General features: G+C 48.7%; 1 protein-coding gene across 1 annotated transcript in view; it reads left to right on the forward strand.

The window, feature by feature from the left end:
• Positions 1–18,510: 18,510 nt before the first annotated feature.
• The window catches only part of HFM1 (helicase for meiosis 1), a 79,445-nt gene continuing 76,055 nt past the window's right edge, over positions 18,511–21,900 (forward strand). The window contains exons 1-2 of the mRNA XM_054037883.1: positions 18,511–18,598; positions 21,692–21,843. Coding sequence (XP_053893858.1) covers positions 18,526–18,598; positions 21,692–21,843 — 225 coding nt within the window. The 5' untranslated portion in view covers positions 18,511–18,525. The remainder of the gene's footprint in view (positions 18,599–21,691; positions 21,844–21,900) is intronic.

Here is a 21,900-nt window from a genome sequence, read left to right on the forward strand (position 1 = left end):
GTCTTTGATTACTCTTACATATTGATTGATGTTTCCTTTTCATCTTTGGTATTTTCTTTCAACTAGTTCTCAGAATAAAAACTATATTGAAAAAACTAAACCTGTTATTTTTGTTGTTTGAAAATATACAACAACAATACCAGTGCTGTATATACTAATCGGAGTTGAGCAAAAGTATTTAAAATTGCTGTTAGTTTTAAGATACTATATTTGAACCCCACTACATCTGTATATTTTTTAATTGGACAGTACCTATGTGTCCTTGCACTTTTGCCCCCCTTGGCTTTTCTGGGCAACCTCCCCTCTTTTGTGTGTGTGTACATATGTGTTTTGTGGAGAAAAGTAAAGAAGCATAAAGCTACATATACAGAATGAAGAAAACAGCATGACATTCATTTATGTTTATATATGTTTAAAAAATAAATGTGAAGTAGAAGTTTTGAAACCTTGTTTTTAAAAAATGTTAATCAATTTAATGCTTTTGAATCTGAAGTGTGCTCTTGCTCTCTTCACAGAGCAAGCATGCACAGGCAATGAATGCTCTGCTTCACCCTGGTATACATGTTTTGTGGAGTAAAAGAGTTTCCGTCTGTCTTCAGAGGGATGACCTCTAAGGATTATTTCATTTTTCTTTTAGATCTTAGTCTCTCCTAAGACTGCCAATACATTCCTAAAAGTTACTAATGTGGGGGTTTTGTAAAGTGGACTCCTGTCCACAAGGAATTGAACTGAAACCATCAAATCATTTGAGTTACATTTTGGGAACCACCTGACATGTTTGCATAAGTGGAAATTCTTTATTTAGGTTTTAATAAAGCAGCTATTATTTTCAGTTAAAAGAAAAGAAAGATATATTTTATATTCTTAACTGAATGGTTTGAATATGATCTTAAGCTGCTCAGTTTAGAAATATTTTCAAGGAATTCCCATATTTTAACTACATACAGTCCAAGGCTTTGGATGATGTAAGTAAATAATATTTCTTAATTATGTTTGCAGATTGTATTTAATATATTAAATATGTTAAATAAATTGAAGTGCCATTTTGTTATTTACAAGTGTTATTGATAAATCATTAGTGAGGTACAGAGTAGTGCAGCAGTACACATTTCAGGAGCAGGTAAGCAGAACAGTAATGCAGCTCATCTAGAAAAAGGTCCAGGATTAAATTTCTTTATCCATTTTGAATATAATATTATTGTAAATTGTGATTTGCATAGCCGTTTCACATGTTGACTCATAAGAATGTTTTTTTCCAGAACAAATGTAATCAAATTTTGAAATTAAAATTTGTGAAGTCAATAACACAGTTATGTCGCAGGGAAGACAGTCTTTTAGGAAAGATTTTCTTATCCTACATCTAGGGTTCTTCATCATTTAGGGAATCCTGAGGATTTTCCAATTTTTCCCTGCTTTTATTCTCCAAACCTCAAGACCCTACATTGAAGCAACCGTTCTTCCAGCAGAGGAAGACACTATTACAAGTGTTGCAATCTTATGATTAAAATGTGCAGAGGGGTTTGTATAGGAGATTTAAGTCCAATTCAGTGAGCATTTTAAGCATATGCTATAAAATGGATTGGGGCCTTAGGGGATGGCCATGCAAGCCTCATATCCATTAGTTAACATTTTCTGCAGAGAAGCTGATATGATTGTTTTGCCGTGCAAACACTAATATTACATTTAAACTCCCTGGGGCCTTGTAGCGGGGTGGTTCCCTGCTCCTGCCCAGAAGGGCTTAAAACAGCCCTGGCAGAGGGCTGGGGCAAAGGAAAAGCTACTAGGCTGATTGGAGAAGTAGCCGCAGCTGGGCCACGTCCCAATCAGGCCTCAGCTGGCCCTATATGAGAGGCTGGGAGCCAGGAGCTCAACAGACTCCCTCTAGCTTCTGAGAGGGAGGGACCTGGCTGCAGGGAACTAGAGACAGGGTACCTGAGTGGAGCAGGGCTGGGGAAAGGCTGAGGAGCTGAGGGATCTCCAGTCTGGAAAGCCCCAGGCTGTGGCCTAGCAGAAGACCAAGGAGTACTAGGGGTTGCAGAGGGCAGCCCAGGGGTAGGCCAAGGCAGCAGGTCCAAACCTTCCTTGCCAGTGATGAGTAGGCTGATACTGCAGTCTGCCCAGGGCGTGGGCTAGACGACTGGCAGTAGCCTTATACTGAGGCAAGGTGATAGGGGTACCAAATGGTGGGGGTTCCCCGGGGAGGGGAGACCCTAAGACTGCAGGGTTACTGCCAGGGGGCAGCACCCCAGGTAAAAGGGCACCGGGGTCGAGGGAGGGACACGGGGGCCAGAGGACAGGCAGATCACCGGCCTGCAGAGGGCGCTCTGGAGCTGGAACAAGCTAATTCCCGGAAGTCACCAGCAGGAGGCGCCGCATGGGGTGAGTCCGTACTCCTACAGGCCTTAACATGTGAACCTTTAAAATCATGTGGATTGGTATTCTTTTTACATTTGCAATCTCTTTCCCCTGTTTTTTTTTCTTCTCTTTTTGAAGTGCCTGTCTATTTTATCCATACTAGTTAGATGCCCCATTGCTCAGTAAGAGACCCAGTATTAATTAACAAGGGTTTATCTAATGAGTACCTACAAGATATATTGCACAATTTTTTTCTTATAACTTTCATGAAAATCAACTTTGCTTGTGGCCATACTCTGCCATTATTCTGCATACAGTACTCCCATTGGATTGAAGTTAGTGGTTTTTATGCAACCTTCCACTAGTTCTTCTTAGAGTGCTGTCCCTGTGGGTGCTCCACTTAAGGTGTCGGTGCATCCCGGTGCCATTGATTGGAGATTTTTGGTAGCAGTGTTCGGTCAGGATGTGCGTGCACAGAAGCTGTCTCGCGGTGCCGTTGGAGTCTTGTCTAGCATGTGCACGGCCCGACCCCTTCAGTTCCTTCTCAACCGTCCTCAGCTGAAGACTGAACTAGGGACAGTATGTCAAATTCTTCCCCTGTAGATAGAATAAAGAGAAAAACTAGTTAGATACCTTAGATAAGTTAGTTTATAGTTTAAAAAAATATATTTTCCTGTTTCCTTGCTCCTTTTTGGAGCACTCTCTGAAGCATGCCTGGTTCCCCCAGGCTTTAAAAGATGCTGCAAAGTGATGCCGAGATCAGACAGACACTCGCGGTGTGTGAGATGTCTTGGTGAATCACACATACCCCCATAGTGCGTTCACTGCAACAACCTGAAGATGAGAGCCTGGTGCAACTGGGACCTTCGCCTCAAGATGATCTTAATGGAGAAATCATTACTACCAAGCCCAGAAATGGGCCACCAAAAGCCCCTCTCTAAAGGCTCTCTGACCAGGTCAGAACTGATGAAGAGCACGGCTCGATCCTCTAAAGAAAAGACGGAGCGACCGTCAACCTCTCTGCAGAGGGAACCACATAAAAAGAAATGGTCCTCTGCGAGATCGTTACCTTCAGTGCCAATCACCTCTCAAGTCAGCACTTTCAACTCGCCTGGTACCTCCGGCACAGGCCGCACGGCCGAACCCAAAGCAAAAGAAATGGAGGCAAGGCATAGACATAGCCGAGCCTCCTCCATGGCACCAACTATGTCAGCATGGGAATCGGCACCGGCACTGATCATGCCACCACCTATGGCACTGACAACCAACTCGGCACCACTGACTTCGTTGGCACTGCCATTTCCGGCACCACCGACTGATATAACCACAATGGGACTGCTGGTACCGACAAAGGTGAGCCACAAAGCAGTTGCACATTATTTAGCTCCTACAAAAACAACATCATCGGGACCTTTGGCACCACCACCATCACTAAGTTCCCTGTAACCCACGTGGCCGTGCGGCAGCCTATTAAGCACCACATAGGCACTCAGGGAGCCCTCCCGCTTGGGATCTGCCGTGGCCAGGGGAGGGGCGCCCCTACCCCTACCCCAACCCAGCCCCGGACCTGCCGCGGCCAGGGGATGGGAGCCGCTCCCACGGCCCGAACCCAGCCCAGTCCCGGACCTGCCGTGGCCAGGGGAAGGGTGCCCCTACCTTGGCCTGAATCCAACCTGGACCTGCCGCAGTTGGGGGAGGGGCACCTATCCCGCGGCCCAGCCCCAGAACTGCCGCGACGGGGAGAGGTACCTCTCCCCGCCCCCCAGAGCCCAGGTGCTTCTGCGGGGAGAGAGTGTTGGGGGGAGTCCTCTCTCCCTGCCGTAGCCCCAGGGCAGCCTGCACCCCAAACCCTTCATCCCCGGCCCCACCCCACAGCCCACACCCTCAGCCGGACCCCTCACAGCCCTGCACCCCAACCCTCTTCCCCAGCTTTGAGCCCCCTCTCACACTCTGAACCCCTCGGCCCCACCCCCACCACATGAATTTTGTTATGTGCACCAATTCACTCCGCACATGTGTGGGGAAAATTAAAGGGAACACTGCTCCATCAGCACCACAGCAATTCCTTACACAGAGGGATATTTCAATATCTTTGGTACCCCTATCACCACTTCTTCTCAGCACCAATGGATCTCCCCCATGAAGCATCACTATACAGCCCATGTCTCCCATGGCACTGTCGGTACCAAGTGACAGGCGGATGAGGATCAGGAGAAAGGGGTCTTCTCACTACAGCATTGCACTCCTACTCACCACAGACCAATTGGAGGAACACTGTAGCCACCATAGCCCACTCACCCATGGTATGGACAACCCTGGATGTGTCCCCTCATGGCATTCCCCATGCAGTGACCATGAGGGGACACATCCAGGGTTGTGGGACCCAGGGGCAGAATATAGAGCCCACTACACCAGAACCTTATTGCCACCCAAGGCAAACTTGGGTCTCCTCCCCTATCCCCAGTGATTACATCCATTGCCCCAGAGGATATAGCAGAGGAGCTTGAGGAAGAAACAGGTCAAGAAAATGTACCACCAACTCACAACTCTTCTTCATCTCCTGATGAGGCCATTATGCCACCTCCACCTACAATGATGGATGATTTTAAACAGTTTCAAGAACTGTTTAAGAGAATTGCGCTGAGCCCGGACATACCCATTGGAAGAAGTCCAAGAAAATCAGCATAAATTGCTTGACATTTTGCAAACCTCATCTTCAAAAATTGCACTCCCAGTAAACGAGGCCATTCTGGAACCTGCCAAAACAGTGTGGCAGATGCCAGCCACTATCTTGCCTGCATGCAAAAGGGCCAATAGAAAATATGTGCCAGCCAAAGGAATGGACTTTCTCTTTTCCCACTTGCCACCAAACTCACTGGTAGTTGACACAGCAAACCATTGATCCAAACAGCCTCACTCTAAATCCACACCTCTCGATAAGGACCTCCTAGGAAGGAAGGTCTACACATTGTCCACTTTTCAATTTAGGGTCGCTAACTACAGCGCCCTCCTGGCAAAGTATGACCACGACAACTATGGGAAGCTATTCGAGCTCACAAATGACCTTCCTGAGGACAAACACAATTCAAGACCTTACTAACTGAAGGACAATTGGTGGCCATCACTGCCTTACAGGCTTCCCTGGAGGTTGCTGATACAGCAGTGCATACCACAGCCACAGCAATTGTAATGTGCAGAGTCCCTTGGCTCCTGTCTTCTGGCATCCCAAAAGAACTGCAACTCAAGGTGGAAGACCTCTGCTTTGACAAAGAAAAACTATTCTCATCTAAGATCGATGAGGTGCTACACTTGGTGAAAGACTCATGTGCGACACTCTGCAGGCTCGGCATTTATACACCATTTGCTAAAAGAAAGCGTTACCAACCTTATCACCGTTTTAGGGTCACACCATTTAATCGACAGAAACCCAGACCTTATGAAACCAACAGATAGAGAAACAGACCACAAAGATGTCGACTATCACAACCCCAACCACTTGTGTCACAACCGCCGCCAAATAAACTGCAATTTTGAATGGTTGGTTGAGGGTCTGAACGACCTCAAGACAGTGCCACTTTGCCCATTTGGACATCGGCTGAGACCTTTTTACCAAGCATGGAAGTCCACCACGAAGGACCGTTGTGTCCTAGAGATCATAAGATTGGGCTCTGCCTTTATTTCTTGCCTACCTACTCTATCCCCTTCCCCGTCCCTCTTCGGTGACCCTTCTCATGAGCACCTCTTAAGGCAGGAAGTAAATCATCTACTGGAACTAGGTGCTGTGGAACTAGTACCTACGCAATACAGAGGGAAAGACTTCTATTCCCACTATTTTTTGACCCAAAAGAAAAACAGGATGGCGACCCATACTAGACCTACAAAAACTCTACAAGTTCATCCGCTCCCAGAAATTCAAGATGGTCACATTAAGCACAATAATTCCAGTGCTGGAACAGGGGAACTGGTTTTCAGCCCTCAATCTACAAGACCCGTATTTCCACACAACCATACACCCAGCACACAGACGATTCCTCCTCTTTACAGTAGGACACGAGCACTACCAATACAGGGTGCTCCCATTTAGCCTGGCTACTGCACTGCTCCAAACCACTTGTGATCATCGCAGTGCACCTGCGTAAGCAAGGGATCATGTTTTTCCTGTTTCTAGACAACTGCCTCCTGTAAGGCCCCACTCAGATAGCGATGGCAGAAATCACTCAATGGACTTCTGCCCTCTTCCAAACACTAGGGCTGCAATTAAACATACAAAAATCGACATTGATGCACACGCAACAACTGGACTTGATTGGAGAACCCCTCAATTCTGTTCAAGCCAAAGCATCTCTACTACAGAACAGATTTCTGGCGATAAAGAAATCTCATAGAGATAGTTTACACCACTCCTCGAATCACAGCAAGAACCTGTCTACAGCTGCTAGGACATATGACAGCCACCACATTCATGGTAAAGCATGCCAGATTACATATGCACTGTCTCCAAGGCTGGCTGAGTTCACTGCACAAACCCATCAAACACAGCCTGAACAAGACCTTAACACCACCTCCCAGAGTCCTAGAGTCCCTTCAGTGGTGAACAAAGCAGGAGAATCTCTGCTCAGGGATCCCCTTTTATCAAGAACCTCCCTCAATAATTATCACAACAGACACCTCACTGATAGGTTAGGGTGCACACCTGGATCATCATGCAATTCAAGGCAGATGGTCAGCAGTGGAGAGACATCTCCACATCAACTTACTAGAACTGAGAGCAGTACGGAACACCATCCTCCATTTCCTTCGGTTCATAAAGAACAAGACAGTACAGGTGATGACAGACAATATCACATGCCTGTTCTACATCAGTTGACAAGGGGAAGTGCAATTCCATTTCCTTTGTACTGAGGCCATAAAACTATGCAACTGGCGCATTCATCACCATATTGACATCTCAGCCTCCTACCTTCCTGGATGTCAAAATAGCACAGGGGACACTAAGCAGACAGTTCTCCCAGGAACATGAATGGGAAATAAATCCCACAATCCTACAACATATATTCCAATGATGGGGTTTTCCCACCATCAGCCTATTCGCAACATCACAGAATCACAGATGTTCACTATTCTGGTCAAGAACAGGATTAGGCCCTCAATTCTTAGGGGATGCCTTCCTCACATGGAACACAGTGCTTCTATATACATTCCCACCAATTCCGCTAATCCCCAGAGTCCTACACAAGATTCAGAACGACAATGCCAAAATGATACTGATAGCCTCAGTGTGGCCCAGACAGTCCTGATATCCTTACCTGATGTGCATGACAGTTTGCACTCCATGAACTCTCCTGTTGAGATCAGATCTCCTCTCAAATGCCAGTGGTCATATCCTCCATCCAAACTTGAAACTCCATCTGAAAGCATGGCTCCTTCATGGTTCCAGCAACACAAATTAAACTGTTCGGAGCAAGTCAAACACATGTTATTGAACAGCAGACATACATCCACACGCAATACTTACCTACAAAAATGGAAAACATTCTCCATATGGAGTCAGAAAAACAATTCACTCCCAACACTACACCACTATCACTAGTGCTAAAATACCTCTTAGAGCTAAAGAACTCCAGACTGTCTGCAAGCTCTAAAGTACATCTTGCAACGATCACCACTTTCCATCATAAAATTGATGAATTCTCGGTATTTGCATACCCCATCACCAAGCAGTTTCTCACTGGCATATAGAATCTCTACCCAGAAGTATGCCAACCCATGCCCACTTGGGATCTAAACCTAGTTCTCAAAGGCCTAACTAGACCACCCTTTGAACTCCTGGCCACTTGTTCCATGCAGTATTTGTCAATGAAGGTGGCATTCTTTGTGGCTATCACCTCCGCAAGACGAGTAAGCGAGATAGGTGTATTAATGGCCAATCCACCATATACTGTCTTCTTTAAAGACAAGATCACGTTGCGACCTCACTCAAATTCCTTCCCAAAATAGCATCATCCTTCCATATCAACCAACCTATTAATCTCCCCACATTCGATCCCAGAACACACAGAAGCACATAGGAGGCCATGTTACACACTCTAGACCAGGGATGGGCAAACTACGGCCCTCGGCTGGATCCGGCCCACAAGCTGCACCACAGGGCTCAGCCCCACTCCAGCGCTCCGGCTGGGGCGCTGGGTCGGGGGCCACACCATGGCCCCGGTCCGGCTCCTATGCTTTCCAATGGGAGCTGCAGGGGCGATGCCTGTGGATGGGGCAGTGTGCAGAGCTGCCTGGCCGTGCCTCCGCATAGGAGCCAGAGAAGGAACATGTCACTGCTTCTGGGAGCCACTTGAGGTAAGCACCGCTTGGAGCCTGCACCCCCTGCCCCAGCCCTGATCCCCCTCCTGCTCTCCAAACCCCTAAATTCCAGCCCAGAGCACCTTCCTGCACCCCAAACCTCTCACCCCCAGCCCCACCAGTCAGCCCACATCCCCTCCCACACCCCAACCCCAATTTTGTGAGCATTCATGGCCCACCATACAATTTCTATTCCCCGATGTGGCTCTCGGGCCAAAAGGTTTGCCCACCCCTGCTCTAGACGTTCGAGCAATAGCATTTTACCTGGATAGAACAAAGTCTTTCCACAAATCCCTGAGACTCTTCATCTCGACAACAGAATGATCTGAGGGCTCAGCTATATCTATGCAGAGACTATCTAAGTGGATCTCAAGCTGCATTTGCTTATGTTATCAAACAAATAAGAGAGCCACCAAAGGAGATCAGATCCCATTCTACTCGCTCCATGGCAGCATCCATAGCTTTCCTGAACAACATACCAATAGCAGATATCTGCAAAGCTGCTACTTGGGCCACAGAACATACATTCTTTAAACACTACGCAGTTGCACAACACTCACAAGCTAATGCCGTACTAGGCCTAACGGTCCTTTCTTCTTCGAGTGATTGTTCACGTCCATTACACATTAGGTGTGCGCGCGCCGCGTGCACGGACGTCGGAAACTTTTTCCCTTAGCGGCTCCCGTCGGGCCGGCGGGGCCCCCACCTTCCCGCCAGAGCGGCGCCCCGCTCCAGGGTATATATATCCCTGCCGACCCGACCCCTCCAGTTCCTTCTTACCGTCCGTGGCGGCGTTGGAACAACTCTGTCTCTCGTCAGAGAGTGTCCCTTAGCAATAGTCATTAGAGTTATCTAGTAGTTATCAGTTAGTTATAAGATAGTGTTACTCAGTAGTTAATGGCTCATTAGAGTACTTAAAGCTCCTGCTGGGGTTGTTTGTTCAGCCCCGGCACCGGCCCCGGGCGGTGGGGTATGCCACACGCCCAGGGTTTCAAGGCCTGTGCCACGTGCCGCAGGCCTGTGCCATTGAGCGACCCCCACGCTTCGTGTCTGCGTTGCCTGGGGGAAGCTCACCAGAAAGAGCGCTGCAAAATCTGCAAGGCTTTTAAGCCCAGAACTAAAAAAGAGAGGGACTTTCGCCTTAAGCAGCTGCTCATGGAGACGGCGTTACAGCCCTCCACTTCGACGGCACCGTCTGCCTCCGTGCGGAGCGCACCGGCTTCGGTGCGGGAACCGGCACCGGCAGGTCACTCGAAGACCGCGGCACCGACCAGCGGGGTAGGGCACGACGCCGATCGTCTTCGCCGGCGAAAGTGAAGGGCCAGCCTAAGGCCCACGGTCGCTCACCACATAAGAAGGCGGCACCAATAAAGACCTCGAGTGCCCCTAACGCCGACACGGCCTCATCAAGGACCCCGGTAGTGGCTCCGGCGCCGAAGGGCCCGTCGAGCCCCGGGATGAGCGCGTCGAGCGACAATGAAGGGCTAGAGGAACTTGTGGAACAGCCCTCCACTCCGGACACGTTTGAGGCAGCTAAGGACCTCATCGCCTTGTCCGTTGAGGCCCCAGTACGCGCTGAAGGCGCCCCGCCGATGCTGCCGCGCAGAGGCAAGCCGGCGATGGTGCGCCCGTCACGGTCGCCGTCTCGGCACCGTTCCAGGGACCGGTCCCGGTCGAGCTCCGCCTCGGTGGACTCCCGGTTGCCCCCGGCGCAAGAAGCACCGCAGCAGTCGGGCTTCAACAAACGGTCGGCACCGACTCAGCAGCCGAGCACGAGTCGGCACCGCGAAGCATTGGCGGCTCGTTACCCAAGGCCGACCAGCCGTAGCCGTTCCCGGTCCCGGGATCACCGGTACCGTTCCAGGTCCAGGTCGACGAGGCGCCATTCCAGGTCCTGGTCGCGAAGGCGCTACTCTCCAAGATCGGACCGGCACCATTCTACGGCTCCACTGTGGCCTTCCAGGTCACCGTCCGTGGTCTCGGGGACTGACTCAGACCGATACGGCGGGGTTGCCCGTAGGTCACAGGTTAGCAGGGACTACAGACAGTCTCAATGGGGCCAGCCGAGCCAATGGCCATTCTGGACACCCTGGGCCTACCACCAACAAGGGCCCCCATCGAGGGCCTCGAGATCCGGGCCGTACCGGTCCCGCTCCCCGCGGCACCGTCCGCCATCGTATAGGGAGGCAACGGTCTCTAGACCACCGGAGCGGGAAAGAGGGGACTCGGCACCGAGTACAGTACCGTCCCAATCCCACGTGGCGGGTCATGCCGCAGAGGAGCAATTGGCTGAGGCTGCGTTGCAGGATACGGAGGATGGGCAGAAGGCCCCGACCTCTTCCTCCTCGCCAGATGAGGCAGTTGCGGGCACATTGGTGTCCGGCCCTCCCCCGATTGGCCATCGGGCACATCAAGACCTGCTTCGCCGGGTAGCCCTCAATCTGGGTTTGCAGGCGGAAGAGACCGTGGAGCAGGACGACCCCATGGTCGATATCCTGAGCCCAGAGGGCCCCTCCAGAGTCGCTCTCCCGATTATACGGACAGTACAGTCCAACTATAAGACGGTGTGGCAAACACCGGCCTTCAGTGCGCCAACTGCAAAAGGCATGGAGAGAAAATACTTCGCCCCATCTAGAGGGTTTGACTTCCTCTTTCTGCATCCGTCCCCCTGTTCGCTGGTGGTCTCGGCGGTAAACGAGAAAGAGCGGCATGGCCAGCAAGCCCCTGCCCCCAAGGGCAAGGAAGCTAAGAGATTGGACTTATTCGGGAGGAAAGTCTATTCATCGGGAGGCCTTCAGCTGAGGATCGCCAATCAGCAGGCGATTCTAAACAGGCACAATTTTAACTCCTGGGCATCAGTCGCCAAGTTTAAGGACTCCCTCCCACCTGAAGCCCATCAGGAGTTCACGGCCCTGGTAGAGGAGGGAATGGCAGTGGCCAAGACCTCTTTACAGGCCGCTCTAGACTCAGCCGACGCTGCGGCTAGAACGATTGCGTCGGGAGTCGTGATGAGGCGTTCGGCGTGGTTGCAGGCTTCAGGTCTCCCGCCGGAGGTACAGACCACGCTGCAAGACCTCCCGTTTGAAGGTTCGGGCTTGTTTTCCGACCAGACGGACGCCAGGCTGCATAGCCTTAAGGACTCACGAGCGACCCTTAAGTCATTGGGTATGCACACGCCGGTGACACAGCGTAAACCCTTCAAACCCCAGCCGTCGCAAAGGCATTACCACCCTCGGCCCAGACACGAGCCTTACCGCCGTCGAGGCAGGGATAATAGGCGGAGACGAAACAATACGCCTAACCAGGGCCAGAATCATGGCCAGGGCAAGCCATAGCCAGGAAATAAACCAGGCTTTTGAAGCTACGCCCGAGGACAGCGTACCACTCCCTATACCGGATCCTCCTTTGGGTTTCGAGGACCGTCTGTCCCGTTTCTACCGGGCCTGGTTGCACATAACATCGGACCGCTGGGTCCTGCGCACAGTGAAGGCGGGTTATACCCTACAGTTTTCCTCGCCCCCTCCCTGCCATCCCCCTTCCCCGTCCCTCTTCAGGGACCCTTCTCACGAGCAACTCCTCGTTCAGGAGGTACAGACCCTTCTCGCTGCAGGAGCAGTAGAAGAGGTCCCTCCGGACCTAAGGGGAAAAGGATTCTATTCCAGATACTTCCTGATTCCCAAGGCAAAAGGGGGCCTTCGTCCTATCTTGGACCTGCGCGATCTAAACAAGTTCCTGATCAAAGCGCGCTTTCGTATGGTCTCCCTTGGAACTATTATTCCATCCCTGGATCCGGGGGATTGGTATGCTGCCCTCGATATGAAAGATGCCTATTTTCACATCGCAATCAATCCGGCCCACAGGCGGTTTCTGCGCTTCATCGTCAGCCAGCGCCATTTCCAATTTACGGTCCTGCCCTTCGGCCTGGCGACAGCACCGCGGGTGTTTACGAAGTGCATGTCCGTGGTAGCAGCCTTCCTTCGGAAGAGAAGGATGCGTGTGTTCCCGTACCTGGACGATTGGCTACTCGCGGGCAGGTCGGAAGCCAAAGTCCGATCTCACGTAACGCTGGCCTTGCAGACGTTCGACAAGCTCGGCCTCCGGGTCAACGTGCCGAAATCCACGTTAGTCCCCACACAGAGGCTGGACTTCATAGGTGCTACCCTGGACTCGGTAACCGCGCGAGCGAGTTTACCAGAGGCACGGTTCATGTCAATTCACGGGGCCGTAAGCTCGGTTCAAAAATTTCCCACGACAACGGCAAGGTGCTGCATGCAGCTTCTGGGGCATATGGCAGCTTGCACACACGTGGTCAGACATGCCCGGCTGAGGCTCCGGCCTTTACAGTTGTGGTTCGCCCACACGCATTGCCCCAACAGAGACCCATTGGATCAAGTAGTCACGATCCCGAACCAGGTACTCAGCTCGCTACGCTGGTGGCTCGATCGCCAGCAGGTATGCGAAGGGATCCCCTTTGCTGCCCCACAACCCACTCTGACGTTAGTGACAGATGCATCAGACATGGGTTGGGGGGCGCACCTGGGGGAACTGCGGACCCAAGGGCTGTGGTCCAAAGAGGACAAGCTGCTTCACATCAATCTGAAGGAGCTAAGAGCGGTTCGCCTCGCCTGCCAGACCTTCCACGCCTCCCTAAAAGGTCACAGCGTGGCAGTCCTGACAGACAACACTACCGCCATGTTCTATATAAATAAGCAGGGCGGGTCCCGGTCTTCTCCCCTCTGTCACGAGGCACTCCTATTATGGAACTTCTGTATAGCCCATGCGATACACCTCATCGCGACGTATCTTCCGGGAATTCAAAACGGCTTAGCAGACCGCCTCAGCCGATCCTACCAAATGCACGAATGGACGCTGAGAGGAGACGTCCTGCATTCGATCTTCCGGAGGTGGGGTTTTCCCCGGGTGGATCTATTCGCCACCAGGGACAACAGCCAATGCCCTCAGTTCTGCTCGTTCCAGAACCTCAGCCCGGGATCATTAGCAGATGCTTTCATGATCCCATGGGGAGGGAGCCTAAAATATGCCTTCCCTCCATTTCCACTTATACACAAGGTTCTTCTCAAGACCCGCAGGGACAGGGCAACGATCATACTTATTGCCCCGGCCTGGCCTCGCCAGCATTGGTTCACGTCCCTGCTGGAACTGTCCATAGCCGATCCAATCACCCTTCCCCTCCATCGCGACCTAGTCACGCAAGACAAAGGTCGCCTACTCCACCCGAGCCTGTCCTCGCTTCATCTCACAGCATGGTATCTCTCTGGCTGAACAATGCAGAACACAGGTGCTCTCACCAGGTTCAGCAAATCCTCCTTAATAGTAGGAAGCCCTCTACAAGGGCAACATACCTGGCGAAGTGGAAAAGGTTCTCCCACTGGTGTGAGCCTCAACGCATACAACCTTTACAGGCCTCGGTCCCGTCCATCTTGGACTATTTACTGCACCTCAAGAATCAAGGGCTTGCGCCCGCCTCAATTAGAGTTCACTTAGCCGCTATTTCGGCTTTCCATCCGGGAGAGTTGGGAGTGTCAGTATTCTCCAACCCCACAGTGGCCCAATTCCTCAAAGGGCTGGAAAGGGTGTTTCCCTACTCACGCCCGCCGGTTCCGACGTGGTCTCTGAACCTAGTCCTAAATAATCTCATGAGTCCTCCCTTTGAGCCCCTGGCCACTTGCTCCCTCACGCACCTCTCGTGGAAGGTGGCGTTTCTCGTGGCCATCACGTCGGCCAGGAGGGTATCGGAATTGAGGGCCCTCTCGTCGGAACCACCCTATACAGTGTTCCATAAAGATAAGGTGCAACTTAGGCCGCACCCCAAATTCCTCCCAAAGGTGGTATCACAGTTTCACATGGGGCAAGACATTTGCCTACCGGTGTTTTTTCCAAAACCCCATACGGACCCTCACCACCGCAGCCTACATACCCTGGATGTCCGAAGGGCGTTGGCATTTTACCTGGAGCGGACCAGGTCGTTCCGTAGAACACCCCAGCTGTTCATTGCAATTGCGGAACGTGTGAAAGGCTTGCCTATCTCGACACAGCGCTTGTCGGCATGGATTGTGCATTGTATACGCACTTGTTATGAACTCGCCAATGTTCCGGCCCCGGAGATCCGGGCCCATTCGACTAGAGCCCAAGCGTCCTCAAGGGCCTACTTGGCGCAGGTCCCGATCCAGGAGATCTGTAAGGCAGCCACCTGGTCGTCCATACATACGTTCACAGCCCACTACGCGATCCATCATCAGACCAGAGAGGACGCAATGGTCGGCCGGGCTGTGTTACAGTCAGTTGTACCTTGACTCCTACCCACCTCCAATGGTAAGCTTGGGAATCACCTAATGTGTAATGGACGTGAACAATCACTCGAAGAAGAAAAGACGGTTACTTACCTTCTGTAACTGTTGTTCTTCGAGATGTGTTGTTCACGTCCATTACACTTCCCACCCTCCTTCCCCTCTGTCGGAGTCTCCGGCAAGAAGGAACCGGAGGGGTCGGGTCGGCAGGGATATATATACCCTGGAGCGGGGCGCCGCTCTGGCGGGAAGGTGGGGGCCCCGCCGGCCCGACGGGAGCCGCTAAGGGAAAAAGTTTCCGACATCCGTGCACGCGGCGCGCGCACACCTAATGTGTAATGGACGTGAACAACACATCTCGAAGAACAACAGTTACAGAAGGTAAGTAACCGTCTTTTCCTCCACTATGCATATAACTCCAAAGTCCCCCCAACCGTAGGGGCCACTGTTCTACAAACACCCGAAGTGGAACACCCACAGGGACAGCACTCGAAGAAGAAGAAAGAGTTACTCACCTTGTGCAGTAACTGAGGTTCTTTTAGGTGTGTCCCCCTGTGGTGCTCCACTACACACCCATCTCCCATCTACTTTGGAGTTCAATACAAGGACTCTGTGGTGGAGAAGGAACTGAAGGGGTCGGGCTGTGCGCGTGCTGGACGAGATTCCAATGGCCGCAAGACAACTTCTGTGCATGCACGTCCCAACCAAGCATTGCTTCCAAAAATCTCTGATCAACAGTGCCGGGATGCACTGACACCTGAAGTGTAACACTCACAGGGATACACATCTTGAAGAACCTCAGTTACTGCACAAGGTGAATAACCCTCTCTCTTTATGATTTAAGTAGTTCATGAATTTGGCTTAGTAATTTTAAACATGAAAGGACTTAATTACAAAATAATATTGTTCACTTAGCCTCATATATTCATAACAGTCATTGCAATTAACTGTATATTATAGAAATATTATGTTCAACTACAGAATATAGTTACTTGTTTTTTATCAACTGGCCAAGCTTGTGAGGCCTTACTCAGCTTGATGACATTTTTCTGATTTGGATGTAATTTGATAACTCCTGAACATTTTATCTGATCAATTCTAAATTTTCAGGGCATATTCTAGGCATCCATGGGCAAAACCCTCTTAATTTTGGTGACAATCAGAAAACTAGAAGCAGAAAATGGGGAACACAATGCTCCTGGTATCCGATTAGCGCCGTCTGATTAGTTAGCACCTTCTACTAGCTCTCTAATTGTCTATAGATCAAAGAACTGGTTGATGGCAGCCATTAAAATATTCCCCTTATTTTAGTTCTGCCCATTCTCCTAATACAGTAACTCCCATTTAACGTCCTCTCGCTTAACGTTGTTTTGATCTTACATCCCTGCTCAATTACAGAACATGCTCCATTTAAAGTTGTACAATGCTTTGCTATAACGTAGTTTGGCTGCCTGCTTTGTCCACAGCTGGCAGCCCCCCTATCAGCTCCCCTACGCCCCTCCCCCAGCACCTCCTGCCTCCCGGCAGACCCTGCAAATCAGCACCTTCCCCCTCCTCCCCCTGCCTCCTGCCCACAGCAATCAGCTGATCAGCTGGCTTGCGGTGTTCAGGAGGGAGCGAGGATGCGGCGCACTTCCCCCCTCCCTCCCCTGCCTCCTGCCTGCGGCAATCAGCTGGCTTGCGGTGTTCAGGTGGCAGGGGAGGGAGGGGGAGCCTGTGCGCCATGTTCTCGCTTCTCCCCCCTCCCTCCTGCCTCCTGAATGCTGCAAGCCAGCTGATTGCTGTGGGCAGGGGAGGGAGCGGGGAGGAGCAAGGATGAGGCGTGCGGAGTAAAGGGGGGGAAGGAGGAGGAAGGGGAAGAAGAGGTGGGTTAAGGGTGGGGGCTTGAGGGAAGGGGTGGCATGGGCGGGTTGAGGGTTGAGCCCCCCACCCCTGGTGCTTGCAGAGTAGGGGAAGCTGCCGCTGCTATTGCACAATGTGCTTCTCTTAGCCTACAGCACCTTCAGCCTCTTTGCCTGCCTCATTGTCTCCAGTGCCAGTGGGCTGTGCCTGTGTGGGGTAAGGTGGGAACATCTCCCAACTATTGTACTGTACTGTATGGCAAAAAAAAATTTCCCTGGAACCTAATCCCCCCATTTACTTTCATTCTTATGGGGAAATTGTATTCGCTTAACATTGTTTCACTTAAAGTCACATTTTTCAGGAACATAACTACAACGTTAAGTGAGGAGTTACTGTACAATTTTAAAATGTTGACACACTGTAAGAAAGAAAAGGGGAATAAGAATGTTGGGGGGAGGAAAGAGAAATGGGGAGGCAGGGGAGAAAGGATGGAGTGGTGATACATGCAAAATCCCGGGCATGGGGGAGGGGTAAAATGGGGGAACCTGGAATAGGGGGTGCACAAAGAGCTGCTGGGGTGGGAGAAATGTGGGCACACAGAATCCCTGGAGGGAGGAGAATGTGGGGGAATGAGTAATAGGGGGACTGAGGATGCATACGGTGCTCGTAGTGAGAGATGTTGGGCATTCATCTCTGGTAGGGAAGAGAATTGGGAACACGCAGAGGCCACGGCAAGAAGGAGGGGGATGGGGAGGTTCAGCGAGTCTCTAAAATAGAAGGGGATGGGAGGGTGGCATACAGGGGGTTTGTGGGGGAGGAGGTAGGGATACAAGAGTTCCTGGTGAATGCAATGAGCTTGTTCTACGGAAGCAACAAAGTGTGCAACTCCCTAATATAAAAATAGCAAGCAAGTTTTCCAACATTCATTTTCAGCAGCAAAAAGGTAACTATTTTCCTTGATTCAAGTAAACTTAATGAGTCTGCTGAGAAACTTTATTTTAATATTTTAAATTAATATGTGCCTAAATAGGGAACTATGTTCACTTATTTTGTTTTTATAATATTTTTCTCCATAAAAGTTGTTTAAAACTCAGAATTCTGTTAAAGTGATCTTTTTACCAGTATTAGCATTAATAGATACAGAAATTATAAAAAGACGACTACAGGAATGTCTTTGAAATTTTTGTAACAGCAAAATTAATACAACTTTATAATGAGCCTCTCTTTGCTAATAGTTGCACATTGACAGTGGTCTATTTGTACAGCAGTAATTTGAGTCTAGAGACTGGCATTTCTGTGTTTGTGACGACAGTACATCACTACATCATAGTTATAGGTGTATGGCATCTCTTTAATAAATATTTCAATGGCAACCTGGCATAGAAAAAGACATTCTTTATTCTTTTTCCATTTATTTAAGTTCTCATCTAATACAAAGTATCTAATCTTTAGAAAAAACATGTTGTGTCATACCAGCAGTCATTCACTGGTACATATATCAATTTAATAATCCCTCCTGTGTAATTTTTTTCCTTCACAGTTCTGTCAGAATGAATGAATAGGTACATTTGAATAGCTTCATTATATTTACTGCTTTCTAATTCTTTCCTAGATTCTTTACACAGATAGGAATTTTGTGATTTGTGCTCCGACTGGTTCTGGAAAAACTGTAATGTTCGAACTAGCTATTACAAGGTTACTAATGGAAGTGCCGATGCCTTGGTTAAATATTAAAATTGTCTATAGTGAGTATAATGCTAATTTTAAACAATTATTAGCTAGTAGCAATGATAACAAAATGTAAAAGTTGAAATAATTTTCTATGTACACTTAATGGTTACCTTTAATAAGCTTGAACTTAAATACGTGATGACAACTAAGTGAGGCCTACTTCACAAAACGTATGTATTGTATTGGGGTTGTTGTTATAATCATGTATTTGTATTACTGTGACTATTATTATTATTAATCTTTGTATTGCATAAGTGAGATTGGGAACCATTTATTAGGCTCTGCCTGTACACATAGTAAAAGACTGTCCCTGCCCTGAAGAGCTTATAGCCTGAACAGAGAAAGGCTGTGAAGAAACAGAGGCACTGGGAATGCTTTGCTCAGTGCTGCAACCAGGAATAGAATCAAGGTTGTCTGAATCGTAGTCCATTGGTCTGTCCACTGGACCACGACACGGCCTTCCCATTAACCATTTCTTCTTATCTAATCTTCAGGACAAAGCAGGCAAGGTTAAGAGTTATCTGCATTGATTTAATTATAACAAAAATAAAATATAATTAGTATATTTAAAGGTAATGACATCTCTTAATCTGTCATTCTGTTTTTATTTTTGGAGAAAGGAATTTTGTATCTTCATGTAGATCAAATGAGACTGGTGACTTTTCTCCCTACCCTTGATTTGTCCACATTGTAAAGCCACATGCAGTTTGGCACAATTCAACATATTTGGTAGTCTTATGTTAAATGGTCAACTTTGCATTTACAAAGGTTTCTAGCTTAGTTGGTTGAGGTAATAGCTTTTATTGGACCAATTTCTGTTAGTGAGAGAGACAAGCTTTCAAACTTACACAGAGCTCTTCTTCAGATTTAAGAGCTCTGTGTAAGCTTGAAAGCTGCCTCTGTCACCAACAGGAGATGGTCCAATAAAAGATATTATCTCACCCACCTTCTCTCTCTAATATCTTGGGACCAATAAAGCTGCAACAACATTGCAAACCACAAATTTAGTACTTTTTTAGACACGTGTATTACAGTTCCTTGCTGACAGCAGATGGAGACAGATCACTTGAAGTTTAGAGTTATGACTTGTTCTTTATCAAAGGACCTTTTCTTGTCCCAATCAGTGCAAAGTGGATTTAAACTGTGGAGAAGGGAGTTCTCTGCTGGTGGAGATAGTTCTACCGCCTTCTGCACCGGGGCATAAAGAGAGAGAGTGGACATGTCAGGGGCATAAGATCTGTGAGGGAGTTGTTCCCCTCTACTTTAACTGAGGATGCCTCTGGGTCTGGGTGGCTGAGGACTAGGGGGTCACTGGTGGCTCCTTATCCCCCCCCCCACCCATTTCACACCTCCTAGACCTGGGAAGGATGGAGAAACTGCCCCTCAAAATTGTTACTGATAACCCATGATTTTCCTGGATTTATTTGCTTGTGGCTTAACCAGAATTTGGTGGTAGTGATTTCCTAGCAATGCAGACGACTGACATGCTGACCACTGAATCAGGAAATTGATTTATTTGAACAGCTTTACTTGTGGTACTTGCTTCCCCTCTTCCCTCTCCCCCGCCTTGCCAGTTGATGTATACTGTTGTAGTTGCTTTTTTCCAACTGGACTCTGACTACCTAGCCTAGAATGCAGTTGCAACAGGACAAACTTTATTATTCCTGCTTCAATGTCATTGATGGATCACTTCTTTCACTGGTTAAAGGTCCTGAGGCATGGCATTTTCTATATGAGCTACCCATCCCTAAAGGCTTGTATCTGTTGCTACTTGTATGTCAGTGTGGGGAATCAGGGACATTTCTTTTTTGATATTTTAGAAATGAGCCACCGCCTAGGGAAGGTATGATTTGTGTTGACATCCTCAGGAAAAATGTCAGTGTTGCAGAAGTTTCAGAGTAACAGCCGTGTTAGTCTGTATCCGCAAAAAGAAGAACAGGAGTACTTGTGGCACCTTAGGCCTTGGCTACACTTACCAGCTAGTTCGACGGCTGGAAATCGAAGTTCTGGGTTCGACTTATCGCGTCTAGTCTGGACGCGATAAGTCGAACCCGGAAGTGCTTGCCGTCGACTGCGGTACTCCAGCTCGGCGAGAGGAGTACCACGGAGTCGACGGGGGAGCCTGCCTGCCGCGTGTGGACCAAGGTAAGTTCGAACTAAGGTACTTCGACTTCAGCTACGTTATTCACGTAGCTGAAGTTGCGTACCTTAGTTCGAATTAGGGGGGGTAGTGTAGACCAAGCCTTAGAGACTAACAAATTTATTAGAGCATAAGCTTTCGTGGACTACAGCCCACTTATGCATCCGAAGAAGTGGGCTGTAGTCCACGAAAGCTTATGCTCTAATAAATTTGTTAGTCTCTAAGGTGCCACAAGTACTCCTGTTCTTCTTTTTAGTGTTGCAGAAGACTCATTGTATGAATCTGTGCCTGATGATGACTTCAAGACTTGCTTCCCTACACCCCCATGATTACAAATAGTTCTGTACTGAGTCTAGATGGGATCCAACAGGAAACTGACTCTAACTCTGCAGTTGTGGATCATGTTTTCTATTATGAAGACTCTTCCTATGTGTGTATTAAAGAGTGCCCCAGAAAAATCAAGCTCTAATTTGGAGTGAGGTTGTCCTTTGTATATTAATCTATTATGTGGCTGCCAGGAGTGCTTTTCCTGTGTTTTCTTGTGTTTGTGTGAGAGTCTGGCTCTGTCAGTTGGATGTTTGTTCTTCTGTGGGAGTCAGAAAACATCCGAGGATTATGAGAGGGCACTAGGCATTTTGGTATAAAGAGACGTGTTCCAGAGGGATGTTCAAGTCTTTTGTCTCTCTTTGTGGGCAGGAAAGAACTATAGCCCAGAGATCAGAACTGCTGTAGACAGAAGAGAGTAATGCCATCATTAACTCAATGGGTAAATTTTAATATACATGTTAAAAATAAATAAAAATAAAAAAATAAAAATGTTAATTAAGTTCTTCTGGTTTTAGCTTTGCTCAAGAATTTTTTTCCCCCCAAACTCACACATTTAGCAGCTTAAGCAATACATTTGACGTTTTGTTTTAAAATCCTTTACTTTTCTCAGCGTAATCCCTCAATTTTGTATTATTTTTAGTGGCTCCAATAAAAGCTCTGTGCAGTCAGCGTTTTGATGATTGGAAAGATAAATTTGGACCTATAGGGCTCAGCTGTAAAGAACTGACAGGAGATACAGTGATGGATGATTTATTTGAAATACAGCATGCTCACATTATTATGACCACACCAGTAGGTTTCATATATAACTTGCTATTTGTTTTATTGATCTTTTTCTAAACCAAAAAT

This window comes from Malaclemys terrapin, chromosome 8 (genome assembly GCF_027887155.1).
Source record: "Malaclemys terrapin pileata isolate rMalTer1 chromosome 8, rMalTer1.hap1, whole genome shotgun sequence".
Lineage (NCBI taxonomy): Eukaryota > Metazoa > Chordata > Testudines > Emydidae > Malaclemys > Malaclemys terrapin.